Source organism: Gymnoscopelus microlampas (genome assembly GCF_963454915.1).
Source record: "Gymnoscopelus microlampas genome assembly, chromosome: 2".
Lineage (NCBI taxonomy): Eukaryota > Metazoa > Chordata > Actinopteri > Myctophiformes > Myctophidae > Gymnoscopelus > Gymnoscopelus microlampas.
In genome coordinates this window covers 34,352,603-34,369,857 of record NC_139939.1, presented here as the reverse complement: position 1 = coordinate 34,369,857, position 17,255 = coordinate 34,352,603, and the positions used below count along the sequence as shown (strand labels likewise).

At 45.2% G+C, this 17,255-nt stretch overlaps 1 protein-coding gene across 1 annotated transcript in view; it reads right to left on the bottom strand.

Moving 5' to 3' along the window:
• Positions 1–4,202: 4,202 nt before the first annotated feature.
• The window catches only part of mycbpap (mycbp associated protein), a gene marked incomplete at both ends in the record, with an annotated part of 15,406 nt that continues 2,353 nt past the window's right edge, over positions 4,203–17,255 (bottom strand). The window contains 14 exons of the mRNA XM_084071090.1: positions 4,203–4,312; positions 4,818–4,946; positions 5,642–5,747; positions 6,480–6,620; positions 6,780–6,878; positions 9,290–9,436; positions 9,953–10,140; positions 10,875–11,067; positions 12,702–12,810; positions 13,465–13,574; positions 15,340–15,455; positions 15,672–15,822; positions 15,993–16,108; positions 16,875–17,058. Of these exons, the coding sequence (XP_083927216.1) occupies positions 4,203–4,312; positions 4,818–4,946; positions 5,642–5,747; positions 6,480–6,620; positions 6,780–6,878; positions 9,290–9,436; positions 9,953–10,140; positions 10,875–11,067; positions 12,702–12,810; positions 13,465–13,574; positions 15,340–15,455; positions 15,672–15,822; positions 15,993–16,108; positions 16,875–17,058 (1,899 nt within the window). The remainder of the gene's footprint in view (positions 4,313–4,817; positions 4,947–5,641; positions 5,748–6,479; positions 6,621–6,779; positions 6,879–9,289; positions 9,437–9,952; positions 10,141–10,874; positions 11,068–12,701; positions 12,811–13,464; positions 13,575–15,339; positions 15,456–15,671; positions 15,823–15,992; positions 16,109–16,874; positions 17,059–17,255) is intronic.

Here is a 17,255-nt window from a genome sequence, read left to right as displayed (position 1 = left end):
AGAGAGAGAGAGAGAGAGAGAGAGAGAGAGAGAGAGAGAGAGAGAGAGAGAGAGAGAGAGAGAGAGAGAGAGAGAGAGAGAGAGAGCATGAAGGGCACAGAAATGAAAGTAAAGATCAGCAACTTCAATCAGTATCACCTTTCTGCCAAATCATCTTTGGCTCTGTGCTCTAACAAATGCACGCGCGCACACGCACACACACACACACACACACACACACACACACACACACACACACACACACACACACACACTCGCACGCACGCATGCTCTCTCTCTCTCTCTCACACACACACAAAAGCATTTCATTGACAATATGGTGGTGTCTTCCTTTGCTTTCACATTCCGGTTTGATTTGATCAAATAACTTATCCTTTGCAATGAGCATGAGGAAGTACACACACACACACACACACACACACACACACACACACACACACACACACACACACACACACACACACACACACACACACAGACAGACAGACAGACAGACAGACAGACAGACAGACAGACAGACAGACAGATAGAATTGCAACCAAGTAAATTGATGGAGTTAACATTCTTTTTTTCATCAACCACCAAAAGCATGTATGTTTATATGTGTGAGTTGTGCGCGTGCGTGTGTGTGTGTGCGTGCGTGCGTGTGCATGTTATAAAAGAAAGAAAATTGCCATTACAAGAAAAATTAAGTATAGGTAGTTACATGCAGTGACATCCTGCCCCCCAATAAATAAATAAATAAATAAGTAATAAGTCCACTGGTTCTTTATAAGAATTGAATGTCCCAATCCACAGTCACAGATAAAGCAAAGCGAAAGCTGCTTGTTGAACCATATAATGTGGTTTAATTCAACCTGAGTTGAGCAGCAGCCTGCTGTCCTCTGCTCTGCAGTGACTGACTGATGTCCACATCCCATCTGGGACTGTGTGGGGGAGAGGAGAGGAGAGGAGAGGAGAGGTACCAGGCTCTCCTACGTCATCCACACAGCGTAACCACTTAAACACCAGCATTGGTATAGTGTGAGCTTGTCGATCTGCTATTTTCAATAATAGAAAACAGAAAAATACACTACTATTGAGCCCTGAGGGACTCCAGTTACCCATATAGGATTTAAGTGGTTAAAAAAACATGCGCATGGGCACTGGGACAGGCAGGTGCGTTTGACAGGTGGTGATCCAGGGCGTCCATGCTGCTGTGCTCTGCATGGCTCTGCATTATAGTACAGTAGGCTACAATAGTAGGCTACAGTAGGGCCTGAAACCCCTCCTCTGCCCTCCACCCACACACACGCCCCCTCGTAGAGCCCATTCACTCACTGTGTAGAGTAGGCTATGATCAGTCCATGTGTACATTCTTACACAACAAGCCAAGGCCAACAGCATTGTTCGAACTGTCAGGAAAATATGGACACATTCTGCACTAACAGTATAGGCCTATGTTATAACCTAAATAAAACGTTGGTTGTCTTGGTGCCAGACACCATAAATCACGTATTTTGTAAACAAAAAAAATGAAATAAATTAAATATATATATAATAATAATTATTATTATTAAAAAGACTACGGTATGTTTTTTTTTTTTTTTTTTTTACCGCATGCTGCTGCTGCTAGCTTACCGTGAGCACTCATCTCCTGCCTTCGTTCTGTCTGCTCTCCTGCTGCACAGCGTCGACCTGTCCGCTGGAAGAACCGACTCGTCTATCAGTAGGACTACTAGGCTACCAACCGGCTAAACCGCCGCTCACCGCCGCCGTTGTCCGGCGAATGGAAGAAGCCCGAGCAGCACCTCTCTGCGTTTTAAAGATCCGTGACCGGAGCGAGGAGACGGGATGCTGGAGGAGGCCTAGCGGGCTGCTACCCGGTCCCACTTCAGCGGAGTGCTGCTGGTACAGGAGGATGGGAGCCGACCGGCCAGTCGTGAAATCCGCATAGGACAAGGATAACCCAGCGTGCACGCCAGAGCCGCTCATCTCTCACTCAATCACTCGCACACTCGGACACGCACCCCCCCGGCGCACACACACACACACACGCTCACATTTACACAGGCACAACATACCGGCAGGCAGCCGGGCAGGCACGCATGTACAGCACATACACCATACATACACAACGGGGTGCGAAAGAGCTGCGGAGGCGGCCACGCGTGGTTTGCGGAGTCAGCAGTCCCGTCGTTAACCCACTATATGAGCGTCAGTGACTTGCGTGTGTGTGTGTGTGTGTGTGTGTGTGTGTGTGTGTGTGTGTGTGTGTGTGTGTGTGTGTGTGTGGTGTGTGTGTGTGTGTTTTAATATTAATTTCGACTTTAAACATTTAGACATTTTAGACATATTTTATTCATTTTAGTGACAATACAAAATGCTGGATAAATGACTGAATATATTTCATTCTGACACATGTCCCTCTTTAAGCTCATCCACCAGGTCACACAGAGATTCCACCAGACCTCCCATCAGCACATGCACCTGTGATAGATAGATAGATAGATAGATAAAGATAGACAAACAAAACTTTTACACACACACACACACACACACACACACACACACACACACACACACACACACACACACACACACACACACACACACACACACACACACACACACACAGTGTACTGTATATATATATATATGACATGAGATCATGGTAGCACTGGCCTGCTGGTGCAGAAGTCTCCTGTATTTGTCCATGAGTTCTGGTCTGATGTTGTGGTCTTCACTGTGGGGGTGCTGCTGGTGGTCTATGGTCAGTGACGACACTTTAGAGGACTGATCCTTCTCCCCCCTGCTTCCCCCCGAGATGCTTCCCCCCCTCCAACCCTCCACGTCCCTTCTTGCTGCGCTCCTGTTCACAGGGTGGACAGACAGACAGACAGACAGACAGACAGACAGACAGACAGACAGACAGTGTTACAACAAAAAGGGGTGAAAGGCCAGTCGTTGCATCATCATAATCCTGGTTAGAACAGTGTGACTGTGACATGGACAGAAATCATGTCACAGTTTTGGATCATTGTGTGAAAGGCTGCAGATGGCGATGTCTGGTACAGGTGCCATGAATTTAACTCCCTGGACACAGCCTGGTGAGCATTGTCACACATTTTTCTGTTACCATGGCACCCAGTGCTTAATATGCTGTGGCTCATCTATGAGTCAATTGCCATGAAGAGAGACAGACGGAGAAAGAGAGACAGGCAGAGGAATAAAGTCAGAGACAGACCATTTTTCGGAACTCAGGAGTTAACAAAGTATTTAAATTCTCCCAAAACTTTAGATATAGACAATCTATAAGTTCACAATGCGTTGTAAATCTGCTATATTTTATTATTATAATAATTTGTCAATGTCATGCCCAAAATAGACAGTATTAGTGGTTAAATGACTGAGTACTGTGTACTGAGTTTCTTAGATAGCCTACCACACTCAGTCAATAGTCAGTCTCAGTCAAGATAAGTATTGGCAGCAATAATCTTGGCTCAGCCTGAGAGCCTGTGAGAGGTCATGAAATATATTGGTCTGCAGAATAAAAGCAGAAAAACAGTAGCATTAGATTATACGTTATAGCTCACGTTTGATGATAATGAATGCACTGTGATTATCACTTTTAAGTGCTGGAAACGCAAGACAAGCCCTGGCCCAGATAACATTGGGAGCCGCATGCTCTCCTGTTGAGTGTTAGGTCTGTGCACCATTTTGGGTCACAGACCTGTTTTTATGGTTCGCCAGAAAATGTCCAGTCTCTTTTTTTTTCTTTTTTTTTTTTTTACATTTCCTACTAACTACTAACAAAATAATTTAATAAATAAACAATTTTCCCACACACTTAAGTGATTAATTCATAATATATGTCTGTCTGTTCATAGAACTATACAACTGTAGCCTATGTAGAACATAGTCTAATATTTTCCTGTGAGATATCATGAGCTTAATGAGCCAACGATTAGTAATCAGGATGACCTTATGGAGGTATGAATCAACACTGGTTTGATGTGGGATGCATAACACTGAAATGTAGTTACACACACAAATGGAAGGCAGGCACAGAGGCCCGCTCATGTTCTTATTCAATATATATATCTATCTGCTGACACCCAGTGGCATGAGGTGGTATTGTTTTGTCATACACATCCTGTAGTCAGGTACACACATGCATGTACAGTTTCTGTCTGACCTCTGTCAATTTCTCTTTTGCCGACTTAGAAGCTCCTTTTTTGTCTCCTTTCTTTTCCTCCTCCCTCCTCCTCAGTGGCGGCCATCCCTCCCCTTTTCTCAGTCTTCTCTTGTTTCTTGAGCTTGTCCTCTGAATCTAGATCACATCACAGTTCAGTGGTAGATACCATATTAGTGTATGTAATTGCGCATTTGTGTGTGTGTGTGTGTGTGTGTGTGTGTGTGTGTGTGTGTGTGTGTGTGTGTGTGTGTGTGTGTGTGTGTGTGTGTGTGTGTGTGTGTGTGTGTGTGTGTGTGTGTGTGTGTGTGTGTACTGTACTTTCAGCCTATTACTGTACTATACTATACCGGTGCCGGCCTACTTGGGAACGATACACGTTGGAAATGCATGCCCCACCCAGTTACTGTATGCAATACCCGTTGTACCCTTTGACAGAGAGATGTGTGTGTGTGTGTGTGTGTGTGTGTGTGTGTGTGTGTGTGTGTGTGTGTGTGTGTGTGTGTGTGTGTGTGTGTGTGTGTGTGTGTGTGTGTGTGTGTGTGTGTGCGTGCGTGCGTGCGTGCGTGCGTGCGTGCGTGCGTGCGTGCGTGCGTGCGTGCGTGCGTGCGTGCGTGCGTGCGTGCGTGCGTGTGGAACTCACAGGCATCAGTGATTTGTGGGTGCTGTGATTGTTCTGTCCATGTATCTGTCTCTGGGAGCCCCAGTAGTTGTCTGAGTCTCAGAGCCTCAGCAGCCATTCTGTCTAGTAGCTCCCTCCACAGCTGCCGCCTAGTGTGTGTGTGTGTGTGTGTGTGTGTGTGTGTGTGTGTGTGTGTGTGTGTGTGTGTGTGTGTGTGTGTGTGTGTGTGTGTGTGTGTGTGTGTGTGTGTGTGTGTGTGTGTGTGAGAGAAAGAAAGAAAAATTTGAAAATAGAAAATGAATTTGTCACTCAAGAAAATCACAGGGTAATGTTGTTACTTACAAACAATGCACCAACAATAATAGCATACCTGTATGACATGATGCCCATAACAAACATTTATACTAATAACATATACTATTTATAAAGCATTTATCAAAACAAATGTATAAAATGGAAGAAAACAGCAAGACAGAATCTAATAACACTTCCCTGTGAATATCTGACATATTAATGATGTCATGGTGGTTTAGTGAGGCTGAGTTCCTCAGACAGGTCGTTCAGAGTCAAGGAGCCCTGGCAGCAAAGACACGGTCACCCTTTGTCTGCAGCCTCAGTTTAGGTCCTAAACTGAAGCTGCAGACAGAGGGTGACCGTGTCTTTGCTGCCAGGGCTGGTTGTTCCTAAACTTTAGGAACCCCTCAGGCTGTGCACAGGCTCGATTTAGAAACTGGACTGTTAAGACTTTTTTTGTTTAATAGAAGAAGCATATCAAAAAGATAGATTTTAAAAATGGAAAACATGTACAGTAATCTCTCACCACCCTTTCAAAACCATTTGCTGACTATTGGGGTTAGGTAACACGTCTCTCCAGTCGTTCAGGCATGTGACCTTGGAGTGCTTGGGAATGGGCACAATGGTGGACATTTTGAAGCCTGCGGGGACAACGGCCTGGGAGAGCGAGAGGTTGAAGATGGTCGCGAAGTAACATTTTACCACCAGTGACCCGTGTAAATGGACTTTGACTTGCGAAAACCGTAAGTGGTGGAGTTTTAACAATGACATTTTGACCACTGTGAAAAACCCTGTTCCTTCCCACTGTTGACGTACATTGCAACCCACTCAGCTATTAAAGCATGAGTAGGCAGAGAGGCCGTCTGGGAAACAGAAGGTAAATGGTTTGCGTCCCAGCTCTAGTCTGTAGGTCGAAGCGTCCCTGAGCAAGACACTTAACGCCTAACTGCTCCCTAAACGCTGTATTAATAGCAGTCACTGCTCCTAAAAGCTCCTAAAGTTAGACACCGTAAACAACAACAAAAGTACCACAAGAATGCGGAATAAATTATTATTATTGCACAAATCCCACAGACTTTTCCTGTGCATTCATTCCCCAAGGAGGTGACAGCACTTACACTCTTGGGCTGACTAGAGGGATAACTCCACCGCCTTTGATATGTGATAAAAAAAACAGTATTGAAAATTACAACACAGCACAAATCCTGAAATGCGTGCGTGCGTGTGTGCGTGTGTGTGTGCGCGCGCGCGCGCACAAGCATGACCTACTGGACACATGAGCGTGACTGGGTACATGTGGGGTAGTTAGGCGTCCTTTGGTGATGGTTAAGGATAGAGTGAGGAATTAGTTGTGTGCATGTGTATGTCCGTATGCATATCTCACCCTACTGTTGCTGATGTCAGAGGTGTGTGTTGGAGCAGTGGTCTAGATAGCTCCAGGAGCAGGGAGTTGAGCTGACACAGACCCCTGTCTCTAGTAAGGCTGTCCTGAACAGAGTCCAGCTGCTTCTCAGGTAGAGACAACACAGCCTGCACAACAGGAACACAAAAACGCCATCACAACATGTGTCTTCAGGCCACAGCAATTCCTTCAGTCTTACAGAAGAGGGCACAGACAGTTTACACATGCTTTCAAGTATTTCCTGATCATGTGTCCTTCCTAATCAAAGAACTAGTGTATGACTCTACCTGTCTCAGTGTGTGAACAGAGAGATTCCATATGCTTCCAGGAGACACTTCTTGCCACAGTCTCTTCAGTGCCTCTACTGGCTCAAAGTGGTACTGCAGCTAAAACACAATTTTCACAGTGTCATATTATGACAGCAGTGAAAGTCACACATTAGAATACCACTTGAGTAAAAGGCTCCTTTTCTTTTCAAAGGAAGCGGAATAAGAAGACTACTTGGAGGAGGCATGGGGAAATATATTTGAGTGAAAAAAGTAAACATTTGAAAGTGTAGAGCCGTGAGGGGCAACTGGGTTGACTTTAGTTTAGAATGACGCATGAAATTAATTAAATGTCCAGAGAGTGCTTGTATCTTTGGATATGTCAATACATTTATTAACTCCATAAAGATGACAAACTCATTAAACAAAAACGTCGACCTTGCACGGCATGAACACGGTCAAAAACTGACCTGCCTTCCCCATTGCACACCTGCCCACAATCACCCACTGCCAGGTATAATGGTTACCATAGCGACCACCCACTGACGGTGACTGGCATGACGTCATTATTAGCAAGGCCACAGCATTCATTTAAATAAAACAAAATAAACAGGAAGGCATTTTGGCTCCAACAGAAAGCAAAGATAAAAGTAGGCATAAATAAAAATGTGTACTCAAGTAAAGTACATAGCCTCAAAAAAGTACTTTAAGTAAAGGAACAATGTAGTATTAATCAAGTATTTACCACCTCTGGAAAACAGTATGTAGGTACCATATACTCGCTATTGGGTGGAAACCTTGCATGTCCAAAACCGTTATTATTCAAGAAATGGAAAAAAATGATCTGTTTTCCAATGTATTCATCAATATAGTTATTATTTAGTCACACGATCTTGTTATTAATTTATTAGTTAAATCCTATATTAAAATTAGCTAATGGGGGGGCGGTGTGCGGGCGGACCACCGCCACGTCACTGTAGTATGACTCAGACATAGCCATAAACAAACCCAATACACCCATACTATAGGGCCCATCACTATGACTCAGACATAACCACAAACAAACCTGATACGCCTATATACTATATATAGGGCCTGTCACTATGACTCAGACATAACCACAACAACAAACCCGAATCGCCCATACATAGAAAATAGGCAGATATGGAGATCCGGTTGTTCATTTCATGAAGGCAGGTGTGACCGCGTAGGGGAACTCATTATAAAGTCACACTCATTCGTGAAAGGGATGTTTTGTTAGACACGGACAGTGGCTCATCTTAACACTGAGCAGTACTGACTGTTATAGCCTTCCATTCACAGTGCACTCATACATTCGTATGAAAGGCCCAGACAGAAAAAAGTCATAATGGTAGAGAGACATATCACAATGTACTCGTTATCCATTCACACCAATTAAAGGGCACACTGACCCGGTGGGTCACTGATCTCTATGCTTTGGATGAATGTGAATGTTTTAGGTCAGTGTGAATGTTTTAGGTCAGTGCGCGCGCGTGCGCGCGTGCGTGCGTGCGTGCGTGCGTGCGTGCGTGCGTGCGTGCGTGTGTGTGTGTGTGTGTGTGTGTGTGTGCGTGCGTGCGTGCGTACATGTGTGTGTGCGCGTGTGTGTGTGTGTGTGTGTGCGCGTCTGCCTACAGACATTAGTTCAGGAGACTCTGGATACTGTTGTGCTCCATGTTCACCAAACAAATCTAATCATTCCTATAATTAACCCAATTACAGCCAGGATCCCATAACGTGAAATGTGGGATTGATGGTGACAGTGGGACTGACTTAACCACTTAAACCCTAGCCTAGGGCGAACATCCAATGAAAATAGCAGATCTACAAGCTCACAACGCGTTAAAAAACAGGATAGGGCCTAGTAGAGTACTTGGGATTCCAGTCAACTATTAAGGTATTAGTAATTATAGGATGTTTTAGGCTACTATGGATCATTATGTTATTGACCTCACAGTAGTACATTGCAACCCACTCAGCTAGTGCACTTAAATAATATAGGTCCACAGCACACAGAATGTAAGTGGTGCCACAATGGCCTGGCAATATCCCAAGTTCCAGGCAGCAATGTCATGTAAATGAGATGAGATGATGAATGGGCTGCTCTCAACTAGCTGACTTCCAGACTCAAAGTTCACCTTTTGCATGAACTCGATACCTTTAATAACACAATGTGTGACTTTAGTGGGGACATCTCAACCCATTTTCAGGTTGAGAAGAACGTTGAAAGCCTTCTTTAAATGAGGACTTTCAACCTGGCATCCCTATTTTGAGATTCAAACTAAAACAATTTAAATGCAAAAATTGCAACTGTGAGCTTGTACTGTAGATTGGCTATTGTAGCTATTCGTCATACAAGGAAGTATATAGAACTAAAGTGGTTAAAAAGGAAACAGGGGTATCCCTGAACTCTGATGCTCATACCTCCTGCATCAAAACAAAGGGATCATCACTCAACTAAAATCCATGAGAACAGAGGTGCCATCCATTACATCTGCTCTACTGTATACCTTGGGGTTTCTGCAGAGGAACTCTTGTTCTTCAGTAATGTACAGGTCAGCAGGAGAACTACGTCTCTCTGAGCTGTGAACTCCTTGCAGCAGCTCGTATAGCAGCGACTGGCATGTCTTCTTAGCCACCCTTCTCTCCAGCTCCATCTGGAGGCACATGGATGTGCACGCACGCACACGCACGCGCGCACACACACACACACACACACACACACACACACACACACACACACACACACACACACACACACACACACACACACACACACACACACACACACACACACACACACACACACACACACACGCAAGATTGCACACACAAGCAACCACATAAATTCATGCAATATTGCTTGCCTTCTTTGTCAATGATTGGCTTCTCCGCACTGCTTCTCTTACATACACATACACGCACGCACGCAAACATGCATGCACGCACAGTCGCACACATACACCTTTACATTCTACTATTCATTTTCCTTTTTTCCCATTTAATTACAGTTCAGTATTATTATTTTTTATTATCTTGTTGTACATTGTATTGCTGTTGTTGCACAGTCTTGCAGACAATGTTACGACAACATTTGGCCGTTTGTACGTATAAATGCTCTTGATTCTCTCTCTCTCTCTCTCTCTCCCTCTCTCTCCCTCTCACACACACACCTCTATGGCGTGTCTCTTTTCTGCCATAGTGTCCTGGTACACTGCCAGTCCCCGCAGTGTCACCTGCACCGAGGCTCCACCCAGCAGCACAGGGTGTGTGTTGAGCTGCCACAGCTCTCTCTTGATGCCCGGGACCTCTGACTTGAACATGAACTCCACCCTTTGCGTGTCTCCCGGTAGGATTACAGCTGGAGGCGGAACACAACATGCGTGAGATGCGTGTGAAAAAACGTTTGGCATGACAATGAAACACTAATCACAGTAGCTGACGACGTAGGAAGCAGGTAGCAGCAGCAGCAGCAGCAGGTGTTTCTGGCTGGCTATGTTGTGTGTGTTGCGTGCGTGCGTGCGTGCGTGCGTGCGTGCGTTACTAGTTACTTCGTAGATTTTGATTATTATTACAAAACATACATTAACCACTTTATACATTTCGGCCATTTGAAAAAAGCCGCTGACAACGCGTCGCAATGCGAGGCATTGTGAGCTTGTAGATCGGCTATTTTCAAAAGATGTGTATACATTTTAAAACTTCAAATGGGACATTCTGCATAATGAGTACTTTTTACTTTTGGTACTTTTAGTACATTTTGATACCAATGCTTTTGTACTTTTACTCGAGTACATTTTGAATTGTGGACTTTAACTTGTAACAGAGTATTTCTACATTGCAGTATTGATACTTAAGTTAAAACAATGTAGTACTTTTTCCACCACTGGTGTGAGTGCATGTGTGTGTGTATCTTTGTGTGTGTGTGTGTGTGTGTGTGTGTGTGTGTGCGTGTGTGTGTGTGTGTGCGTGCGTGCGTGCGTGCGTGCGTGCGTGCGTGCGTGCGTGCGTGCGTGCGTGCGTGCGTGCGTGCGTGCGTGCGTGCGTGCGTGCTTTTTCTCAGAGGGCACCTAATGTGCCTGTATCATGTACCACCTGTAGAGGAGTTGAAGTAGAAGTGTGGAGTGGTTGTTTGTGCCACAAGGTTAGGAAAGCTGCATGGCAGCTGCAGCTGCTGCCAGCTGTAGTAGATGGCGGTGCTGCCCTCGTTGTGCACCTCCAGATGAGATGAGGCTCTCTCTCCAGTCAGGGCCTCAAAGTTCATCCTGACACTGATCCCCACCTCTCCCTGGATAAGGACAGATGCAGTGGTGTAAATAATTCCAAAGTACAAATTATGAAGTACATTTTCTTTGAAATATCAATGCATTGCTGCAGGCTATTGACATAAACATTTCCCAAATAGGCAAAAAACAAAGACATTTTCCACCAAAATTCGAATAGCCGATCAATAACATGACAACGCGTCGCAGTGTGGCGCGTTGTGAGCTTGTAGAACGGCTATTTTCACTATTTCACTAGTTTCACTATATTTGAAATATGGCTCCAGTGGTTCATTTTGTAAGTTTGGGTCCCAAGAGTCCCTTCCAAGACATATTTCTGTCATTCAGCATTCAAATGAACAGAGCGACAGGGAGGGAAGGAGAGTGAGTGTTTTAACCCGGATCAGCTGCTATGACTAGTCTATAACCTTGTTTACTTGGTATGCTGTATTCATACTCTGTGATTCACCAGGACGCCTCAGCATTCAGTTATATTCAACTATTACCTGAAGGGCTTTATTTAGCAAAACAGCCTCCTGCTGAAACAGCCTCCATGGCAACATAAACACAGTGGTCTGTGGTTCAGACATCACAAACCACATGCCACACAAGTGACCAATCATAATCGAGCATTCATCAAAGCCCAGTAATAAAACACAGACTCCACTGTCCAGATAATGGTACCTAAACAAAGGTAGAGACACTGTGATGTATTCGGAATCCTCCCGAATATTATACATACCTTACTGGTACAAAATCTTGTGACTTTAAAGTTAATATTTATTCCAGAATGCATAGATGGAGTTTGCATATTAATTTGTTCAAAGGTAAGAGAGAGAGAGAGACATGGCCTGAGCCAGCTTCTGTCCCCACACTGACCTGAGGTGACTTACAGCATTGATTCTCAAAGTGGGGTCCGGGGACCCCCAGGGGTACTTGAGGGAGTTCCAGGGGGTCCCCAGCTAAATGATAGATTAGGCACCAAATGGACCCGTATGGGTCTGTAACTCTGAGAGTGTACAAATGGAACCAAATGGACCCTAACGGGTCCATTTGGTTCCATTTGTACACTTCTCAGAGTTAAATTAACATTGATTTTACAATATGAATTGGGGTCCCAGAGATAGAGATGCCATTAAATGGGGGTCCGTAGCCCTAATGCATGTCATACTGGGGGTCCTTGAAATTAAAATGGTTGAGAATCACTGCTAGAGCCGTAAAAATCTTCTCTTATGGGGGTCCCTGGCTTATCTTTACAAATGGGGGTCTGCGGGCTAATAAGTGTCAATTTGGGGGTCCTTGACATGAAAAAGTTTGAGAACCACTGACTTACAGTAAGTGAGCATGTTGTTGGTCTCACGTTGTGTCTTGGACATTTTAACATTTGAGTCTTGCAGTATCTGAACCAGTCATCTTTCAGTTACAGGGCGGTCTTTCTTGAAATCAAGCATCATATAACACAGTGTGTGTGCGTGCGTGAGCGCGTGTGTGTGTGTGTGTGTGTGTGTGTGTGTGTGTGTGTGTGTGTGTGTGTGTGTGTGTGTGTGTGTGTGTGTGTGTGTGTGTGTGTGTGTGTGTGTGTGTGTGTGTGTGTGCGTGTGTGTGTGTGCGTGTGTGCAGACCCCTGCTAACTGGTGGCAACAGTGTGCAGTCTGTGTACCTGGTGGGAGGTGGAGCTGCCGGTCCAGTGGGCTGATTGGCCACAGAACCTCAGGGCCGGGATCAGCAGAGTGTCCAACATGACATCATCAGACGGTGCCAATGGATCACTGTGGAGAGCATGGATATATATAAACACTAGATGACTCACCGGCGCTGGCCATCCGATTTTCAAACGGTTTGGTGTGTTGTAAACACCAAAGATGTAGTTATGATACTGCATACTTAATGTTATTCTCATATAAAATCCATGATTATAAGTATAAGTATGCAGTACATCTTTGGTGTTTACAACACACCAAACCGTTTGAAAATCGGATGAAAATTGAGCAGTGACACGCTATGGTTATTTCAATAGTACATGCACCAATATGAATGACTGTCTGTCGCAAGATGGCCGCGGTTGAGCTACGCTTGCGACGCCCCCTTGAGCCATCTAGCCTTTCTTATATATATCTATGGTGGAGAGGACCAATGCTTTTGCGTTACTCTCTTTAAAGGCCAGTCAGGAAGGAAGGCAACCATCAAAGTATCCCTGCTGCTGGAAAGTCAGTCTGTCTTGGAGCCAGCCAGTCAGTTAACGAGCCAGTCTTGTAACCGTCAGCCAGTCAGTCAGTCAGTCAGTCAGTCAGTCAGTCGCGCTGCTAGTCAATCATTTAGACAATAAGTCCATCAGTCCTACAGCCAGTCAGTCATTTTGCCAATCAGTGAGTAAGTCATGAGGCCACTGGATCAATCACCCAATAATGTCCTTAACATCTTACTGGTTCATTTCCTCCTCCCTCGGCTCCTCCTCCTCTTTGTCCACGTCCAGTGACGGGATCTCACATACTGTGACATAAGTGATTGGTTTACCAGCCAACCCATCAATGTCCTGTACAGATAGAGTGAAACAATAGTAAGTACAAACCCCCAACACTTCAGCATTATTACTGCTACTAGGACTGAGGATATTACATAACAAAGCTCTTTTGTGTCAATAGGTACTTCAGATCCCAGATCACCCCACGACCACATTAGCCGCGTAGATGAGAGAACGTAATGCTACGATCTTCTCCTATATCACCACTACAGGTCTGTCTGTGACTCTGTGCGTATCTTGGTGTGTGCCAGAGAGAGAGGGCAAAGGATGCCAATGAGAGCGCGGAATCTGTGTGTGCATGTGTGTCTCCCACATATCTTGAGAACCGCCCAACCGATCAACTTCAAACTCTGCATGCATATCGCCCATGCAGGACCCATGCTGCCAGTAGGAAGTCAGTTGGATCTGCTGTTGTCCAAATAATTTAGATACATTTGCAAATCCCCATATATAGAGTACCATAATGTCATCAATATGACATACCGTATTACTGACGTCAAAGACTGGCCTGGACTCCAGACAGATTGAGATGACCATATATGGGCATAAAAGGGACACAGACAAATGGGTACAACGGATACTCTGACAATGGGTACAACAAGTACAAAGGGTATTGCATAACCAGAGGGAGAATAAAACAAACAGATTTCAAAGATGTAAGGGCGCTGAGGGAGACAGAGGGAAAGTTCTAATCAACACCTGCTACTCAAGATGTTAAATTAGGTTTAATGGGCACTGCTTGTGAACAGAAGTCCACATGCATGCATGTACGTGAGATCTAGAACTGGCTGTGCCCCAGGACCCCCAGTGATAGAGTGATTGTCATGCTGAGAGCACCACAACACTGCTTCTCTTTGGCCGAGCGAGCACTCACCGGGTTTCATAAATGGCTGATTATACTTTGCACGACCATGTAGCTGTGAGGGTACGCAGATAGTGGCCAATGCGGTATAACATAATGTGTGTGTGCGTGCGTGCGTGCGTGCATGCGTGCGTGTGTGCGTGCTTGCGCGAATGTGCCCTGTTGTGGCTTGTTCAGCGTACAGAATGTTTAAACACAGTGTGCCAAGTGGTAGAGGCGAGAACACAGGCTGGTTCGGAACATCGAGGCAGTTTGCCAGCAGCAGCAGACAGCGACAGTGTGCCTTGATTGGGTAGCAAGGCCAATTTTAATGCAAAATACTTATGTAATACTTCCAATGTGCCAATTGTCAAAAACTTGAAATGGGACTTTCAACAAATCTTTTTACAAAACTTTTAACAAATCTACAGCTTTGCAAGCAAATCTAAAATCTTAACAAATTGCTGGATATTGACTTGATTTCAAACTAGTTGACAGGATAGTAGCTGTGTTCAGTGTCATACATCTTTGTTTTCAGTAGAGCTAAGAGGTGCAGTGTAGAAATTAGGCCAAATTCAGAGACAAAGGAATTACACAGATTGCATTTTCTCTCACACCATTTGAGTCACTGATAGCTTAGACTGAAAGAACGAGCCCAATCGATGGTCTTGAAGGGCGGAGCCAAACCCAGGCGCTGGATTCCAGCGCCTGGGTTTGGAGCACTCTGATTGGTTAGGAGATAACAAGGTCCTAAGACCAGCGTTCCTGCAAGGTTCTCCCAGGCTTTTTTTCTTTTGAAACAAAAAAAAAAGGCATGGGTTTCCGAGGCTACTGATAGCTGGCAGAATGTTAAGAACTTGTTACAGTATTACTACGTGAATGTGGCCTACTGCACCTATAAGCTTACACCACATGTTTGTCTGAGTTGTGTGTTACCGGCGGGTTGTAGTCCAGGTCTGCCAGAACCTCCCTGAGCTCCCAGCGCTGTCGCTCCAGGTACTCACCGTTGATCCAGGCCCGTGCAGCCGGACGCGACAACTCAACACCATTTCCTGAAATGACACAAATTTAACTGTGGAGACAATACAGTCTCCACAATCTTATGGAGAGGCTGAAGAGGCTGTGTGTGCGGTGTGTGTGTGCGGTGTGTGCGCGGTGTGTGTGTGTGTGTGTGTGTGTGTGTGTGTGTGTGTGTGTGTGTGTGTGTGTGTGTGTGTGTGTGTGTGTGTGTGTGTGTGCGCGGTGTGTGTGTGTGTGTGTGTGCATACCTGACTCCCGCCGCGTGATGAGTGTCCGTCCTACACGTGCTACCGGCTCTCGCAAACCCTGCTCCATCCGCGTCAGGGTGGCAGTAATGCCACTCTTCTCATCTCCATAACGCTGAGGAAGACTCCAGAACTCACTGCCCACACGGTGGCCCTGAGACGCGCGCACACACACACACACACACACACACACACACACACACACACACACACACACACACACACACACACACACACACACAATGTTCCAAAGAGCTGAATGTGATGTGGAGTTAGGACAGTGAGTGGGTCTCATGCTAGTCAGACAGGGGATCTGTGTCTTACATATCCAGACTGTATGGTTGGCAGGACTCGGCTCAGAATTTCCTTCTCCTCCTGGATTTGTCTGAAACGGTCACCTTGGTTCATCAACAAGTTCTCCACTGGCCTGTGGAGCAAGCCTGAAAGAGAGACAGAGGGGACTGAACTTTCAGTTGGACAGCTGTGAAGGTTGACGTTGACTAATACATCCCCTCTGTACTGGACTGTGGTGCCAGGCTTGTTAATGAGAGAACAACGGTGACCATTCTTTGCCGACCTGCAAAATGTTGATCAATTATGTTCATCCCTTCCTCTTTGCCTGGCCTACTTGTTGTTAACTAGTTGTAGGAACTATTGTTGTATTGTTGTATTGGATCTTTTAGCTCGTGCTCATTTGATTTGGCTATTTTATCTCATGTGTTTATGAAAGTAGATAGCTGATATATTGCACTTTTACCTTAGCGCTAGGTAGACTCTTGGTTGCTTGTTTTTACGGGAAATGCACTTACGACCTCTGGTGATTAGTAGTTTCGTTCCCTACCTATGTTGAATGCACTTATTGTAAGTCGCTTTGGATAAAAGCGTCTGCTAAATGACTGTAATGTAATGTAATATTATTTTACGCTGTGTACCTCTATGCAGACATTCATTCACCTCTCAAAGTATGTTCTACATTATAATTATCTTGATTATAATAATAAATTGTGGGGAACTTAGCTGGTAAACATTGCATCAACGATGTGTGTTTATCTGTCTGTCTGTCTGTCTGTCTGTCTGTCTGTCTGTCTGCCTGCCTGTCTGTCTGTCTGTCTGCCTGCCTGTCTGTCTGTCTGTAACCTTGTTGCAGCTATTCCCATGGCTGTTGGCTGATTCTCGCTCTAACCTAACAGCCTTTGATAAACTCACCAGATAAGAAGTCCTCCTGACGCCGGCGCTGTTTTACGCGTGTATTCCAGTGCTCCAGGGAGTTGCTCTGTATGTGTATGTGGCCTGGAGGAAGCACGGGGCATTCCTCCACCACAACCATACCATTCTGAACCCGGGCTTCAGCTGGATGCTCTCTCCTGTGATCCGGGACATGCCTCAACAACTGGAGGAAGAAAGAGTGTATAATTCACGGCAATAATCTGAGAAGGACTGACTGGGGAACAAGACTAATATATAGTACGTGGGGCTAATTAAAAAAGAGAAACAGCAAGGGCAGACTGGAACGCAGAACTACGACAACTAGACCAGGGAACATAATACACACAATAAAAAACCTAGACAAGAAAATCTGTCAAGCCT